We start from the raw sequence: 17,169 nt of genomic DNA, 5'->3' as shown, positions 1-17,169 counted from the left end.
AACTCCCTCGCCTCTGACGGTTGAGTCTGAAAACCCCCAAACGCTTGAGCCCCACAACACTTTCCCAGCGAAGAAAGTTGCTGCTTCCTCTGGTCTCAAGCCTGGGGGTGGGGAGCATGTGAGGCCCGAGAGGCCCAGCGCCCCGGGAGAAGCCCCGCCCCCCAACACACACACCCACACACCCACACACACACACACCCACACACCCACCCACACACACCCACCCACCCACCACCAGAATTCAGCTCAACACCCTTAGACACAATCAGGATTTCTTTATGAAGCTCCTACTGTGTATCAGGCAAAAGAATGTTTCAGGCCAAGAGAACAGCACCTGTGCTGACCGCTGATTATTGACCCTGTGCCAGGCCGAGTTCTGAGTGCCTTACAGAGTTTGTTTGGGTTTGTCTTTTTTTGGGGGGGGGCACACCCGAGGCATGTGGAAGTTCCCGGGCTAGGGGTCGAATTGGAGCTGTAGCCGCTGGCCTATGCCATAGCCACAGCCACGCCAGATCCTTAACCCACATTGAGCGAGGTTAGGGATCCAACCCGTGTCCTCGTGGATCCTAGTCGGGTCTGTTACCACTGAGCTACGACGGGAACTCCATTACAAAGTTTAACTCATACTTTCCTAAAACCCATGATGTAGGTACAATTATTCCCATTTGACAAATGAGGAAACTGAGGCACGGAGATGATACATAGCTTGCCAAGGTCACACAGCTCCTAAGCGGCAGAGCTGAGATGCCACCCACTGTACCACCGAGTCCCTACAGTTATGGTGGGCAGAACAGGGGGGAGCAGGGGAAGAAGTCCTGGTCCTAAACGCGGGCTCTCCCTTCGCCTGCTCTTTGCCAGCCTGCTTCCTTCTCACCCTGACCTCCGTCTAAGGCCACTAGCAAGAGACTGTGGCCTGGAGGGGTTCCACCAGCCCAGGAGGCAGAGATGCCCACTTGCTATAAGCGCTGGCCTGAGGGTCCTGGAAGGCACAATCGGCCGGCTGGTCACCCCTGCCTCTCAGATTCTCTACTTGGCATGTTCACGAAGCCTGGTTGAAAGAAGGCCTCCAGAATCGCCGGTGCCCCGGACCCTCGGAATGCCCACCCGCTCATCTGCTATGGAGCTGGGCTCTGGGCGGGGGTCGGGGATGCCTGCTCCAGAGCTGGGGACAGGCCTCTGGGGACCAGTCTACAGAAGGAGCTGCAGATCCCCAGCTCAAGCGCGACAGAAAGGTGGGCTATTGATTGAGTTACTATTCTCTCTACCAAGTGCACAGTACATGAAACCAAGTACTGGGAGTGCCACTGCGACAACCCACTGAGGCAGGCACTGTCCTTCCCACTTGACACACGAGGGAAGCGAGCTCAGTGACGCCGAGGTTACCCGTGCACAGTCCTCCATCAAGTCAGTGCTGATGGCACCACCAGCGATGCCATCTGTCACATTCTCATCTCTGCCCTCCTCTCTCCCTCTGTGCGCAGCCACTGAGGGCTGCTGGCCCCAGGGCCATGCTGTTTCCTCCGCCTGGAGGGCTCTCCCCCAACTTGGGCCTTCAGAGTTGGGTCTCTAGCATTGTGAGTGGGTGGGGCCCAGGGCAAGCCGGCGTGGAGGAGGAGGTGGGTAACACCGGGCAAAGGCCCCTGGCTGGGGCTGGGCGTGGTCACAGCAGCCTGCAGGAGGCTGGGAGGTACTGAGCCCCTGCTGGGAGTCAAGGACGTCCTACCTGGCACTGGAGACCCCAGGCCTCCGTCTTCCCTACCCCCTTCTTCCTGCAAGAACTTAGGGGTCAGAATCAACCAGACAGTCAAAGCCAGAGCCAGCGCTAGTTCATATGGTCCCTTTGTGCTAATTAGAAAAAGTCCCCTTCCTCTGGAGACCCCCGGGCTCACACCAGGGCACACGGCTTGGGGAGCACAGTATAGGCGGGGTTTCAGCTCCTTGAGCCAGATCCCCTGCACGGCCCCACACAGTGACTCCACTCGAAAGGCCCTCCCAAGCTCTCGCTTCCCTTCCCTGCCTTGCCAGGAGCCAGGCTCCATTCCGGCCCTGCCCCTAAGCATCCTTCTGGCCTTGATCAGGTCCCCCAGACTGCGCTCCCAGGCCCGGGGCCCACTCCCCGAGACCTCTACGTCAGGGCCCACTAGGGGCCACCGTCCAGCACCAGTGGTGTCTAAGTGCCGAGGAGTCTGGCCAGTTGCTGAGTGGGAAGCTGCCCGAAGGCCTAGGACCATGAGCATGAACTTTCCAGAAGGAAGCATGTCCCCTTTCCAAAGAGGACTTCCTTGCATAGCAGCCAGGCCTTGATTTGTGCAGACCCCACCTCTGCTGACAGACCCCCGCTGGGCTCAGGCCCTGTCCCCGCAGCCCCGCTCTGCGCACTGCAGCTCAGGACACGGAGCCCTCCAGAGGCCAGGCCCTCAAGCTCCCCGCCCACGGCGTGCCGGACGCCTTGTGCCAGACGCCCACCGCAGAGCACGGAGCCTTGTGGCCAGCTGAGCGGGAGGGTGGCGGCGGGGGCCACACCCTTGTGGGCCAAGACTTCAGTCCCACCTGCCAGCGCAGGACCGTTGCCATGGAAGCAGAGCGCCCCGACAGGTGCGTGTGGCCCGTCCACCAGCTGCCTGGCCCCGACATCAGATAACGGGCCCCTGCCCCGGCCGAGGTGAGGACCGGAGTGCCTGCATGCAGCCTTGGCAAACCACAGGCTGCTCTAGACCCAGCGCGGCCCCGAGGCACCCTCGGAGCTAGCGGAACCTCACTGAGCTGAGTGGCCTGGCTCACAGCCTCCAGTGGTTTCTATGCATTCGTTTACTTTTGTTTTCCTTCCTCCTCTTTGAGGTAAACGCCCCTCAGGACAGGATGTTTTTAGAGGAAAATATAAGCTTCCGGGAGCTGCTGCAGCCGAGCTGCTAGCTGATACCACTGACACACTGGTAACTGCAGCGGCCCCCTGCCCAGCCCAATGCCCAGCCACCCAGGAGTCTGCAGGCTGCGGTGGCACAGCCTCGGCTCAGGCTACCTTTGGCAGTAGGGAAGCAAGGCTCGGGGAAGAAAAGGCACTTGAGGACGAGGCTCTGTAGCAAGAAGGGCTGAGAGCAGCAGTGGCAGCCCCGCCAGGGACAGCCCCCTCCGTGCCTGGCACCCCGCAGAGCCCCACATGCCCACCAGAACCCCACCAGCCCTCGCCACCACTGTGTGATGTGTGTGCAAAGACGGTGCACAGAGGAAAGGGGAGCCGGGAGAGCGTGGACGACTTGCCTAAGGTCTCAGAGCCAGCAGTGACACATCTGGATTTGAGTCCCACGCTCTGGGATTCCTGGCCTGTGGTCGCTGCCACTCAGTGACAGGACAGGCCTCACAGGCTGGCTGGTAGCACGGCAGCATGGAGACCACACGTGTGATGCCCAGGAGCCAAGGGACTGCCAGCTTCTCCCTGTCCCACACTGGGTCCCCTCCCTAAGACCTGCCCCACCCAGGACCTGGGATCACCGATTCTGCCAGCGAGACCCGGGCAACAGTCTTTCTTGGAAAAGAGTGACCAGTGGCGTGGCCCTGGCCTCCACTGAGCCTGCGGGGAGGGTGTTTTCACTGCCCTCATTCGAGATGCTCGTGGTCCGAAAGGAACCAGGGCAGGTCACGTCTCCTGGGTCTGGCCTCGGCTTTTCCCCACCACACGCGAGGCGGCAGGGACAGCCACTGGCAGCCGGGATGGCTCTCACCCGGTTTGTTTTTGTTTTATACCAGGGCTGGATAGAAGGGTAAGCCTGCTGCCTAGGAGCGGAGCCGCCAGAGCTGGGCAGGGCCCAGCGAGGCAGTGGCTGACGGTCGGCCATGGCTGGAGGCTGGGAGGCAGGGGGACGGGGGGGATCTCCCCCAGCCTCAGCACTGCACCCCTGCCCTGATTAATTCCAGCCAGCTTCTGAGGGGCAAAGACAAGATGAGGGTCTCTGAGTTACCTGGTCTGTCCCGCTGCCTGTACCAGCCCCAGGAGGACAGTTCTGCCCCAGGGCCTCAGGCAGGAAGCTCACTTGGGTCTAACCTCTGCAGCTACTGCCAGTGAAGGCCCTGGGGGCTCTGCCTGGATTCAGTCCCGCGGTTTTATCCCCAGGGAACAAGGCAAGGTGTTGTTGGGGGCTTCAGACCCCAGAATGGCCCCAGCCAAGGCCCTGGGGCCCAGTGTGAGCAGACGGAGGGGGGCCCTCCTAGGTGGGGCCTCTCACGAGGGTGAGCTGGGGGTTCCCGAAGCCACACCAAACAGCCTTGACAGATACACACCTGGGTCCACCAGGGTGAAAACACAGGGGAGAGGGTGAAATACCACGTTCCTGGGGGGTGAGGAGCGGGGAGCGATGGGACGGGGGAGCAAAGAGGACCCAGCTGTAGCTAGAAAACCCAGTTTGTCAAAAATGAGGGGATAGATACGTTGCCTAGGTGGGGAGGCGGCAGGTGGCAGGGCTCCAGAGGGGCAGGTGCCCGAGTTTATGCCTCCCCTCCGGCACTGCACAAGCGCAACCATTTCCCTGCTTCAGGGCTCCGTCTGTATCACGTCCGGATCTCATGGGGGTTAAGCAAAGTAATACTTGCGTCGGCTACTCTTTTAAACATTAATGAAGAAGAAAACAAAAGACAAAGGCCAGCACGTCCCTAGACCAGAGCTTTTTAGGAAAGTCAGCCGCTGTGCCAGGCCGGGCCCGCTGGCCCTCGAGTGCCTTTGGACAGGGCTGCTGGGCCAGACTCCTGAGCTTCTGAACAGCCTTCACTGACCAGAGCTGGGGTGGAAGCCCCCAGTGGGGTTGGCAGGCCGCTCTGGGTCCCCAGCAACTCTCCCAAAGGGTTTGGGGAGAGGACACCCATGCCCAGCGACACCCTCAGATTCCTCAGGCCCGCCATTCCCATTGGCCCAGAGCCTAGGACACTCTCGAGTCCATCCCTGGACCACAGGGGGGAGGGCCCTCAGCCCCGAAGTCCGAAAGTGAGCTCCAAGCTCAGCCAGGACCAAGGCCAAATTAGAAAAGAAGGAATCCAACTAGCCGTGGTTCTTAACTGTCCCTGCATCATGCGTCAAGCCTGATGTAACCTCAAATGTCATTTATCCAGTTTCCCAGGTAACAGTTATTCCGGCAGTCCTGAGATCCTGCTTTCAACCCCTTTAGCCCCGACCCTACCAGGCGTCCTGTGCAGCCCAGTCCTGTCCCACACCCGGGAGGGGCAGAAAGGGCCAAGTCTTTCCTTGAGGTCAGAGGAATCTAGCTCACCCACCCAAAAGGAGCAGCGCGAATGTTCACCTCTGCAGCCTGCAAAGCCCCCAACTCAGGCCACACGAGCAAAGGGGCAGAGCATGGGCTTTAGAGGAAGCCAGCCCTGAGTCCAGGTCCTGACTCTGCCAAGTACTAGCAGGTCCTTAACTTCTCTGAGCCTCAGTTTCCCCATCTGTAAATTGAGAGCAATAATTGTATGTATTTTCTTGGCCTCTTGTCAGGAATCTTGATACTGGAATTAAAAGTCCCTGGCACAGGTAGGGCATTTGGGAAGTTCGTGACACATGCACTATTGCTGCGGCTGTTGTTAATCTTTCAGCGACACACAGTAGGTTTACTGTGTCATGCCCTATGCCAGCCATTGAGATTCCAGGGACGGATGTGGCCCTGGCCCTGTAGATCCTTTCCAGCCCTTTTGATCCCAGCCACCACCCCTTAAACCCCCAGCTCAACCTGGCCATCAACCCTTGTGGCCTCCGCCATCCCAACTGCATCCATCTCCACACCCTCTGGACTATGGTCAGTCACCCCCCCACCCCCAGCCCCACCCATGGGGGGTTGTCCACCACAGCTGGGAGGCTCCCAGGCTGGGTACTGTTTCAAAGCCTGCCGGCAGGCTCCGGCCAGCTGCTGTAACCAGGCATATGCTCGGGCCGCCCGCCTGTGCCCAGCAGAGACCTCACCACAGCTGCTGCAAGCTCTCCACAGGCTGCTTCTCGGCGTCCTTGAGGGCCGACCCACCCTCTGCCTGGCCGGCCACCGGGCCAGCCACAGAACCATCTGATTTGAATGAAACTTCAAACTTAATGACTTTCATGCTGGTTATTTAAAACGCAATGTAATTTTCTTAAACACCCTATTATTTCCTTTGATAGCTACAAAGCTTCCCCCAATCCCATAAGCATGTTTATTTTTAGGGAAAAGAGTGGTTTGCAGTCGGTCACAGAGACCATAGGGAGAGGGAGCCCGCAGAAAGCAGGGCCAAGAGTCAAGCTGAGCAGCCCGGACACCCACGGCTGCCCTGCCTGTGTGTCGGCGGAGCCCTGCCCTTCTCACACCGGCACATCCACCAGTGGCCCTCCTGTCCCCTCTCCGCCAGTGGCCAAGCCCCCTCGTCTGGGCTGCAGTGTCCTCATCTGTAAGATGGTGCCAGTGGCTTCCCACAGACACGCCAGGCACACGTGGGGCTGCGGAAGGGGTTCTGGGGCTGGTGACATACCCCCAGCGACCGCCTCCCGGCTTCTCCAGACATTCTGCCCCGGGTGAGGCCTTGGGGCCTGAAGCTTTGACCAGATCCTTGAGATCTGTGCCCAGATAAAGGGGCCCCGGGCAGTGGCTGCCCACACCGCGAGGGTGGGGAGGAGTGGCCCTGCCAGTTGGGGCTCCCTGGCAAGGGAGGCAGCCTGGTTGTGGGTGTGCGTGCAGAGGTCAGCCGAGCCCCACCAATGCGGGGCGTCCTCTGAGAGTGGCTATTTTTAGATCCCAGGCTTTCATGTGGCCGAATGATGTGGAGTTTACAAAGCATTGGTAATGCGTTTCAGATGGCGGCCCAGCAGACCCGGAGACTGGGCCTGCTGCCACCAGAGCCAGGTCAGAGTTAGTCAGACACCCTCTGCTGGACTCCCATCACCTGTCCTTCCCTGTCGCCTGATGGGGAGGCTGGGCCTGGAGCAGCCCTTGCAACACCCAACAGAGCCCCGCCCGCGGCCCACATGGGACCAGGCCTCTCCAGCTGCCACTCATCTGCACCTCAGAAATCCTCATGGCCAGGGACCTGCACTCCCGTTTACAGAAGGAAACGGACCTGGAGGGGGTAACAGCTTTGCGCGAGGTCACAGAGCCAGGGGAGGAGGTGGCCCTGGTCCCTGGCTGCCTTACCCATCACAGCCCCCTCCGCTCATGGGCACACTGGGCTTTCTGGGAGGGGGTGATCTGCCATCCCTGGTGAGGCCATGGTGGGCTGGCGCAGCTCTAACCATGCAACCCCCAGAGCCCACGGACCCCTGGGGCCACGTCCTGCCCGTCCAGCCACACAGTCATCCCTTGAAAGCAGAGAGTCTCCCGTCCTTGGAGAGAGACAGAGGTGGTTGTTTGACAGGCAGAGGCAAAGGCGTTGATGAAGCATCTGCTTCCTCTGATCTCCAAGGAGCTTTGGCCGAGGGGTTGGCTGGGGCGTGAAGGCTGTGTGTCACCATCTCCCTCTGGGCTCTGAAGCCGCAGCTGCTGGCACAGCAGGCAGGCAGCCTCCCCTTAAGACTTAAGAGAGGGCCACGCTCAGGCCTGCCTTGGGCCAGGCCCCGCATCTAACAAGGGACAGTCCCTCTACCCATCAGGGGACTGAGCCAAGGGGAGCCCCGGGCAGGACCAGGACAGGCCAAACCCTCTGACCAGGACAAACCTTCCCTGGCTACAGCACGCAGATGACACGTGCCAAGGCTGATGTGGGCCACGCCTTTTTAAGGGTGGCACCCGCGTCCAAACCCCAAAGATCACAGGTCGGCGAGCTGAGGCAGAAACCGCCTGAAGGGAGAAGCTAACAGGGTCCTGGGTTCGCAGAGACCCTCTGCAGACTCCTGGGGCCTGGGGTCCTGCGAGAGACAGGGCTCTTGACAGCGGTTGTCCACACCATGGCTCAGTGCCCCTCCGTCAACAGGGGCCAGACGGCTTGACTCACGACCCTGGACAAAGACGGAGCGAATGAGACCACCTGCACCCGCGGCCCTCCCACCTTGCCTGCTCCGGCTCACTGGGGTCTCCCGGACCCAGAGCCCACTGTCCCTGGGCCCTGCTGGCTCCCCTGCCATCACCCCTGCACCGCCCGCATCCGCCTACCTCTCCCTCTGCGTCCAACGCACCGCACGTGCCCACCAGCCACTTCCGGGCTCTGGAACTGGCACCGCCTGGGCACGATGGGCACAGGGTTGCCCTCCTCCAGCCTCACAGACCCCGAGCTTCGGGTGGCCTTCGCAGGGACTGGCAACACAGGTACTGCTGCCTGTCCCTGCTGCTCGCGCTGTGTGCCCGACCTGCAGAGCTCGCCCGCTCTCGCCGGGGCAGGTTCTGGGCCTGTCAGGAAGCTTCCCCAGCTGCCCCCGCTGCCCCCTCTCCCTCCTCAGTGTCCTTTAGTCCAAGTGGCCACGCCGAGCCCCCAGGAGTCCCTCTGCCTCGCCGGAACTGGGCACTGGTGGGGCTGCGGGTGGGAGAGGCAGCTGCCCCCTTTGTGCTAGGTACATGGGGGGCTCTAAATACCGATCAGGGGTCTGGAGCAGGAGCCTAGACACGGCCGCAGTGTGTCCCTGACCAGCTGAGGGCCTGTCCTCGTCGCCTGCGCCAGGGGCACTGGCTGCTGAGCTGAGGGGGAGCGTCCAGGCCTCGGGTCCAACCTCAGCATCAGGGCTGCTGCTCCGACTGGCACACTGGCCTCTACGGGGGCCATTCCCCCACACCTATCAGTGGCCCCTGCGGTGGCTCCTGCTCATGAAGCACCTACTATGTGCCAGGAGCGCCACATACACTATCTCATCCATTCCACAGGAACCCAAGGAGGTAGGCGCCTTCCCTATTCTGGGGTTTAGATGAGAAAACTCAGGCCCAGAGGAGTTAACTTCCGGAGACCACTCAGCCAGGGGGCGGCAGACACTGAAGGTGGAGCTGCCCCAGGGGGGCCCTGGACACGTCCCCTCCCTGGCGCCCCCTCCCTGGCGTGTACCTGCAGGAGGAGGGCCGTTACCCGAGGCGCCCGCACTGTACGGCGGGGGAGGGCGAACCCTGTGACCTGATAAAACACCTGTTTCCTCCAACGGAGGCTTGTTTGTACACAGTGGCAGGAAGCAGCCAGTCACAAGGTATGAGGGAGTGTGACTGCATGGCTTTGGGACCGCAGCCGCCCGGGGAGGCTGGGGGGGAGGCTGCGGCTCCCCGGGCCCCTCCACTGTGGCTCTGTGCCCACCCGGATCCAGCCTGACCTCAGCAGTTATGCGACTGAAAACCAGTGCCCCTCCAGCCCTTTCTTCCAGCTCAGCGATATCTCCCCTCCTGCGGGGGCCAGGGAGGGTGGGGTGTGACCTCAGGAGACCCGGGAGGGCATGGGCTGCCAACCGCCCCGGGGAGGGGATCGCCAAGGCAGCCCTTCAACCCCACTCACACCTAAGTCTCGGGGCACCTGGGGAGGTGGGCAGAGCTGGAGTGCACAGCCGAGTCTGCCAGCTGGGGACGCTGCCCGGTGAAACCCTGGAAGGGTGGGGTGGGGTGGGTTGGCAAAGAAGGCCTGGGTCCTGGCGACCAACCCAGGGCTGTGTGTCCTTCCCCCCACCCCGCTGAGCTGGAGGAGTGGCCAGGCAGCCCTAACACGGCAGCACTGGGGGAAACGGAGGGTCAGGGGTCCGCGGGACGGGCCTCTTTCAGGGTGCTCTCCTGGCCCTGCAAGGCATCAGGGGGACCCTGAAACCAAGTCCCCCCTTGGGAGCAGCTGAGGGGCTTTGCAGATGTTTCAACGCAGGAAGGAATGTAAGTCAAAATTACTTTTAAGCCTCCTGCCCTCCCCAAGCCCATGAGATGAACCACGTAAAAGGGGAAAGGCCACGCAGGCTGTGCTCAGGCACCGCAGGGAACCCGTGGTGAACCGGGGCTCAGAGAAGCAAAGCCCCTCGACTCTGCCTACCTCTTGAACCCACGCTCCGGGCAAATAATCAGCACGGTGCCTCAGGAGTGACCGGCCAGAGCACCACTCCCACCGGTCAAGGCGGCAACCTGTGAGCAACCTAGAGGCCAGCTAAGAGGAAATGGCCAATACACATGCGGACAAACGAGCAGAGAAGCTGTACACGGGCATGACTGGGGGGTCTACAAACATGCACCCCCACGCCAGGGGACCTGTGGGGCAGGGGGGGCGCTGTGAGAAAAGCTCTGAGACTGGGGTAGAGGCTACGGGCCATGAAGGCTTCGTCCCCTTTTCTCTTACAGATCAGCTTCAGCTCCCAGCAGCCTGGGTAAAGGCGGCTGGGAAGGGGCCCCTTTCAGACAGACCTCTGAGGTCCTGGGAGAGGAGTCTCAGGCCGGGCTGCGTGGCCATGGCCCCCCGGGCTGCTGCCGCAGGAGTAACTCTTTTCCTTCCAGAACCCCTGGGTGGGGGAGGGCCCTGAGCAGGGGCCTGCAGACCCGAGTCCCCGCCCCAGGGCTGCGCCCCAGGGCTCAGGCCCCTCCAGGTGCAAGTGCACCTGCAGCTACCTCTGGGCCCCCCAGACCCAGAGGAGCCAGGACGGCAAGGGAGAAGGGACCATTTGTGGCCAAACCCCCAGCCCCCAGCCCAGGCCATGCTGGCACCTTGGGGGCACGTTCCCAGCACTGCTGCCTGCAGTCCTCACTCCAGCCCTGGGAGGAGGGCTTGTCGCCCTCAGAGTCCAGATGAGGAAGCTGAGGCTCAGGGACACTTCTGCCACACGGGCTGTGTCTGGCCTCAGCACGGCAAGGGCCAACAGCCCTGGCCTCAAGAGCTGCTGGGGTGGGCAAGGCAGCAGAGGTCCAGGGCGGTGACGGCGGGCCCCACCTGGATGGTCAGAGGAGGTCTCCGGAGGAGGCGACATCTGAGGAAGCCCTGAGGGACGGCTGAGAAGTCCCCAGCTACGTGAGGACCTAGAGAGAATGCCCGGCGGAGGGAATGCGCGCAGAGGGGCCCCGACGGCAAAGAACTGGACAGCTGTCAGACCCATCGGCACGCCGACGGGGCTGCTTTTTAGGGAAGCCGCCCCGAAAAGAGGAAGGAGAGAGGAGCACGATGCGGATGAGCAGGGCGGTCGGTCAGCAGGGCTGGCCCCCGGGCACGCGGGCTGCGGCGCGGGGCGGAGATCTTCCCCAAGAGCAATGGGAGCCTCCTCAAGGGCGCACTCGGGCCACAGCGGGGACTTGACTTAATCTGGCCGCTCAGCGGAGCCTGGACGGCGGCGATCCAGGTCCGACAGAGGCACCCTGGAGGAGGAGGCTGTCACTGCCCCTTGGGCTTGGGGTGGCGAATAAAGTAGAGAAGTGGAAGATGTGGGGTGTCTGGAGGGGAGCCGGGTCCCCGCCTATCCCCTCTGTCTGCGTCACCCCTTCGGGAAGCTCCTCCACGGCCCAGGCAGGGGCCAGGTCTGACCAGGGATTCAGCTCTATCCATCCGGCTCCTCCGCTCCCTGGATGCTCCCAGAGACAGAGGCGGGTTCTGATCCGGCTGGTGGCCCACCTGGGGCCAGACTCCTTCCTAACAGGTTTCACCCCAACCAGGGCTGGTGGCCCAGCATCGCCAACCCTGCCCCGCGAGGCCTGGCTGCTCACCCTCCGAGGGTGCGGAGGGCTGGGTGGGTGCATCTCTGCAGAGCTCCCCGGGACAGGCTGGCCACGCGTCAGCACCACTTCCTTCCTCTGCTCAGTCCTGCACGGAGGCTCCCCTCCTGCTCCCCGAGGGCTTGCTCACTCAGCCCTCACACCCCGGAGTCAGAGATTGTGAGCCCAATGGCCGGGAGCCCGAGCCCGAGGCCACAGCTCCAAGTGGGCTCCTCCAAGTCGCTGGTCTCAGCCTGCGCTGCCTCCACCCAGGGAACAGCCGGAGAAGAGCCAAAAGGCTCTACTTTTAAGTGGAGATGTTATTCCCACACCTCATCACTGACCATTATTGTTGATTGAATTTGTGGCCGTGCGCACCGCATGCGGAAGTTCCCCGGCCAAGGATGGAACCCTCGCCACAGCAGTCACCAGAGCCACAGCAGTGGCGAAGCCGGGCCCTTAGCCCACTGAGCCACCAGGAAACTCCGCAAGTGACAATTTTAAATTTTAAAATTCAGAGGCCTTTAGCATAGTCACAAGGTTTTGCAACCGCCATCACTACCTAATTCCAGATCATATTCCCCACCCCAAAAAGAACCCCCACACCCATTAGCACTCACCCCCCATTCTCCTCGTCCCCCAGCCATTGGCAAGCACCCCTCTACCTTCTGTCTCTATGCATTTGCTTTTTCTGGGCATTTCATCTAAATGGCAAAAGGCTCAGCAGCCTTCCAGGGCACAGGCCCCAAGTAGAGCCCATAGAAGGGGCCAGAAGAACGATACGGCCTGCTAGCCTTTTTTTTTTTTTTTTTTTGCTTTTTAGGGCTGAACCAGCGGCATATGGAGGTTTCCAGGCTAGGGGTCGAATTGGAGCTGCAGCTGCTGGCCTACGCCACAGCCATAGCAATGCAGGATCCAAGCCACGTCTTTGACCTACACCACAGCTCATGGCAACGCCGGATCCTTAACCCTCTGAGCGAGGCCAGGGATCGAACCCGCAACCGCATGGATCCTAGTCAGGATCGCTAACCACTGAGCCACGATGGGACCTCCCCTGTTATCCTTTCTGAGATGACAATTTGCAGCAGACTGGCAGCTCTGCACACTCCAAGAGTGTGCGTCTCCTTAAGAGTGATGCCTTACCGCTCCCCCAAATCCCTCAGCGTCTGGCCCAGGACCTGCTCACCACCCCTCACAATCCCAGAGCAGAGCAAGTAAAACAAAACAAGCAGTGACTACTGGTCTAGGCCAGGAACTGTCTGCAAGCCTACCTGAGCTGCTTGAAAGACACGAGCCGTGAAATAAACGACCTAGTTTCCCATCCCCAAACAAAGTCTGCAAGAAGCCAAGTACCAAAAAGAAGCCACCTGTGGGAAAAGGACTTCTCTCTGCCTCCTGGCAGCTGGCTGTGAGGTGGTTGTTTGGCCCACTGCTCCTGGCAAGGCTGCAGCCCGCCTGCTTTGAGGTGTCTGGTGTGGTAGCCACGTGGGCCTTCCGCCCATACGAGGGCAGAGGGGGTCCCTGGCGTGGGTTCTGCCCACTGTCTGGGAGGTCAAGTGATGGGCCCTGAGCCCCCAGCACGATGGCAGACCACTTGGATTTGCTCAGAGGAGGCAAAGAGCAGGGACGCTGGTGCCGAGGCCAAGGGCAGGGGCTGGGCAGCTGGGCCCTGAAGATGCGCTCAGGAAAGCACAAGTTTGGGAAAGGCGAGTTTGCCTCCAGGGCCCCCGCAAGGGCCTCCTGTCCCCCCGTAAGAGTATCTTTCCTCACTCCAGACCCATGAACCTTGAATTACATGATAAACATGCTCCTAAAACATGGGGTCTACGAATTCCGCTTTTTAAAACCCCACCATATTTTAAAGACCCACACAATACTCCAAGTGATACAAGCACTCTTCTCACTTGCTGTGTTTCCAACTCTCAGGTTTGCTTAAAAAAGGCTCCCCTCCCTCCATGCGCATCTTCGTCTCCCAGCCTTTCCCCGGTGGCCTTTCCCGGCGGCGGCGTAGGTTCTTGCCTCTGTCCTTGACTCCGGCCCCAGGGAGCAGCTCAAGCCAGGGCTCCATGAGCCTGCCTTCCCCCTGTGCTGCCTGAAGCTGGGCTCCAGGAGGCTACAGCTGAGTGGGAGGGAGGACAAAGGGATTTGCTTCTAGAAGAGGGGGCATGACACACAGAACTGCATCTGCTGGAGCTTGAGAAAGAGCCCAAGGTTGAAACATGCCTTAGCCCCTGCTCCCTCCAGGCCTGACGGCTGGAGGCGGCCATCCAGCTGCCCACACCCTGACCAGCGTAAGCTACACGACACCAATCAGACCCACCAGCACACCCTTACTGAGAACGAGGTGCTCCCCCTCCGGGCCCTCTCCTACCACAGCCCACGCTGTGAAAGGGACACAGAAACACCGCCTTCCCCCGCATCTCTCTGGAGTCACAGGAGGCTGGGAGAATCTGCTTGCCGGGACTGTTTGGGCGCCTAGGCCTTTGGTCTAGTCGCCGTCATCACAGGGACCCAGCTCCCTGTCTACGCAGCTCGCTTGTGGGCGGTTTGGCGGTGGTGGGTTATATTCCACACTTGACCCCCAATCTCAGGGTTGACCCGTTGCGGGGGTGGGGGTGGGGTGGCACCGAAGCATCTTTGTTAAGTATCAGCTCATGCAGGGGACAGGTCTCTGGGGGCAAGGTCGGCAGGCAAGCCCCGTCCCTCACAGGCTCAGAAGGAAGCAAATAGCTCACAGATGGAGCCACCCCAGAGCACAAAGCCAGCAGGAACCCTGGGCCAACATGTTCCTTTGCAGATGAGGGGATAGGGGTCCAAAGGGCGAGGGGCTCATTTCTAGGCAGCTGGCTACCAGGTTTCTCATCCTAGGTTTCCGGAGAGAAGCCTTCATTTATTTTCTCACGTCCCACCAGCTTCAGCCCGAAAGAGCTTTCAGAGCCAGCTCTCCTCACTCCCGAATCAGCCTGGCAGTCCCTCTCCGCCCTCTGGGGGACCCCACCACAAGCCACGGGAGCCTCCCTCTGCAGGCTCCACCTGCGCTGGGTCTGCATTTGCAACCCACACCTGCCCACTACAGCCCCCAAACCTTTCATGTACTCTAGAAGCTCTCGGCTCCCCCCTGACTTGGGCCAACGGAGCATGATCCGCAACACTCATGTGAACTTTTTGCAAGAGCAGCCTTCCTGCTCCAAAGCACGCAAAAGAGGCTCTTCACACTTTAGGTCATCTGCACCAGTGGGCAGAAAGGCATGGTTTGTCATGATCCTGGAATCTTCCCCAAGCCCTGGGTCCTTCAACATTTCATCTGCAAATTCATTCAACAGGCCCTTTACTGATTTAAGACACCTCTGCAAACCCTTCCTGGTGTGTCTGAACCCAAGCCAGCTTCACAAAAACCCACGTTCCACACATCGGGTTTGGCTTTTTTCTCTGGCAAGGGCACATCCCTGGGCCAACGGGGACGGAGCAAGTAGAGCCCGCTTCTCCCGCACGACCAGGAGCCCCGAAGCAGTCCAGCTTCTGTGCCCATCCCTCCAAACACCGAGGCTTACAGCAAAGCTCACAGCTCTGACCACACTCCATGCACCACCCTTAGGACAGGTAGGTGGTCTCGGCTTCAAAGTTCTCAGAGGAGGCTCCACCCCAGCCATCAGCTAACCCCAAGACCACAGCGCCTGCACCTGCTGGTGAGCAAGCTGGGAAGACAAAAGCCAACAGCTGGAGGGAAGTGCGGTGCCCCGGGCCCTCCTTCCTTCAGGAAGGTTCTGGTTCAGACCCCACTGGGTGGATATGGGGGGAGAGAGAGAGACAAGAACACAGCTCTCCTATATCTATTTTGTTCCAGGAAGCGGCACTTCTTGCCTATGCCTCACATACCTGATCAAGGAGGTGGCCAGGCACAAGGCGGGCTGGGTTGCTGGGGCCACTTACCAGCGGGGGCTGCGGCTGGGGGTGCTGCCCTGCTCCCGAGGGGGGTGGGTAGTGCATGAGCAGATTGAAGGCGGAGTAGACGGTGTCTTTGTACATGCCGCTGGCGCACTCCGGGGCCTTCAGGCCTGGAAAAACCACAGCTGGTCAGACGCGCCAGCCAGGGCGGCCGGGGCTGAAGGCGGTCTGTTCGCTTCAGAAAAGAATCCCAAGTGCCAAGGGGTCCCCTTCAAGGTCGTGACCTGAGGGGCTGGGGGTGCCCTCAATGCCAAGCTTTGGCCAAGTACTGCGATTCGGATCTCCCCGACTCGACCCCCCACCCGGCCCTCCGGCCAAGAAACCTGGGCCAACGCTTTCTCCTCTAGACGGGGGATTAGCCAGTCACCTGGGCAGGAGGGGAGGCGGAGATGGCGGGGGTCTGTTTACTCCTATAAAGGTCAGGGCACCGGAAGTGACTCGAGCCCGGCGGCGCCCGGGAAACCCGCCCCCCACTCCCCCACCCCCTCGGTTTTACCGCCTCCTTGAGCTGCAGTTGCGGGGGGGGGGCACCCCCTCGGCTCCCTCCCGCCCTCTGCAGCCCGGCTGTCCCACCGAGGCCGAGCCTGAGCGGGAGGAGGGGGGTCGGGCCAGGCCGGGCAGAAACTCACCATCTTCCAGAGACTCTGGAAGTTTGTCGGAGAAAAGTCTCTGCGAAGTGTGTTCCCGCCCGAGAGCCTGCGGGGAGATCCAGAGAGGCCTTGAGAGGGCTGGGAGAGCTGGGGGCTCGAGACCCCGGCCAGGAGGGGTGGGATGGGTGGTGATCCCCGAGGGTCGCGGGAGGGAGGGGCAGGGCAGCGCGAGCCGGGCGCCGGGGGCGGCCGGGGGGCGGCGGAGCGCGGCGGCCGCGGGGGAGCAGCGGGGCGCAGGCTGGCGCTCACCTCGGCCCCGACCTCGGCCTCGCCGCGGGCCCTGGCGCCCGCCCCCGGGACCCCAGCGTCGCCGGCCGCGCCCTCGGACTCATTGACCAGCGACGACTTGAGCTCGGCCAGGTCGCGCTCGGGGCCCACGGCGCTGTCGCGGCTCTTGTCGTCCTGCTCCTCGCCCTCGTCCTGGAAGGCCAGCAGCTCGTCCGGCGCGCCGAGGTCGTCGCCGCCGCTCGCGCCGCCCCCGCCCGAGTCCAGCTGCGGCATGGTGCGCTCCGCCCGCGGGGGCGCGGGGCGCGGGGCGCGGGGGTGCGGAGCCGGCCCCGGAGGCGGCGAGCCCGGAGACCGGACCTCCGAGCCCGGAGCGCGGCGGGCGGAGCGCGGGCTGACTCCGCCTGGGCGGGCTGCGGGCGCGGGGCGCGGGCGCCGGGCTGAGCCTCTCCCGGAGCTGGCGGGTCCGAACATCAAAGGCGCCGCCGGCGGAGTGCCGGGGGCGGGGCGGGGACGCCGGGGGCGGGCCTGGTGGGTGGGCGGAGCCAAAGAGCCCCGCCTCCTCCTCTCCAGGGAGAGGCCCCGACGCGCCCAGTGGGCATAGTCTTAAAGGGCTCGCTCTCCCAGGCGTAACGCCAGTGAGGTGTCCGAGTTGCCTGAAAAGCGTCATCCTTCTCCTGAAATGCGGGGACTCTAACGAAGATTCTTGACCCTGCTTCTTCAACAAGGGAATCTCTTACCGCGCCCAGGTTTCCCCACCAGCCGCAGAGGGCGTGGGTCCCACAGGCTCCTGG

At 61.8% G+C, this 17,169-nt stretch overlaps 1 protein-coding gene across 1 annotated transcript in view; it reads right to left on the bottom strand.

The window, feature by feature from the left end:
• TCF7 (transcription factor 7) overlaps positions 1-16,835 on the bottom strand; it is a 33,234-nt gene extending 16,399 nt beyond the window's left edge. Inside the window, 3 exon segments of the mRNA XM_047778628.1 lie at positions 15,486-15,610; positions 16,130-16,196; positions 16,400-16,835. Of these exon segments, the coding sequence (XP_047634584.1) occupies positions 15,486-15,610; positions 16,130-16,196; positions 16,400-16,651 (444 nt within the window). The 5' untranslated portion in view covers positions 16,652-16,835.
• Positions 16,836-17,169: the final 334 nt, after the last annotated feature.

The sequence above is a fragment of the Phacochoerus africanus genome, chromosome 4, assembly GCF_016906955.1.
Source record: "Phacochoerus africanus isolate WHEZ1 chromosome 4, ROS_Pafr_v1, whole genome shotgun sequence".
Taxonomy (NCBI): Eukaryota; Metazoa; Chordata; class Mammalia; order Artiodactyla; family Suidae; genus Phacochoerus; species Phacochoerus africanus.
Note: the sequence above shows the minus strand (reverse complement) of the source record. Positions and strands in the feature narration are given on the sequence as shown.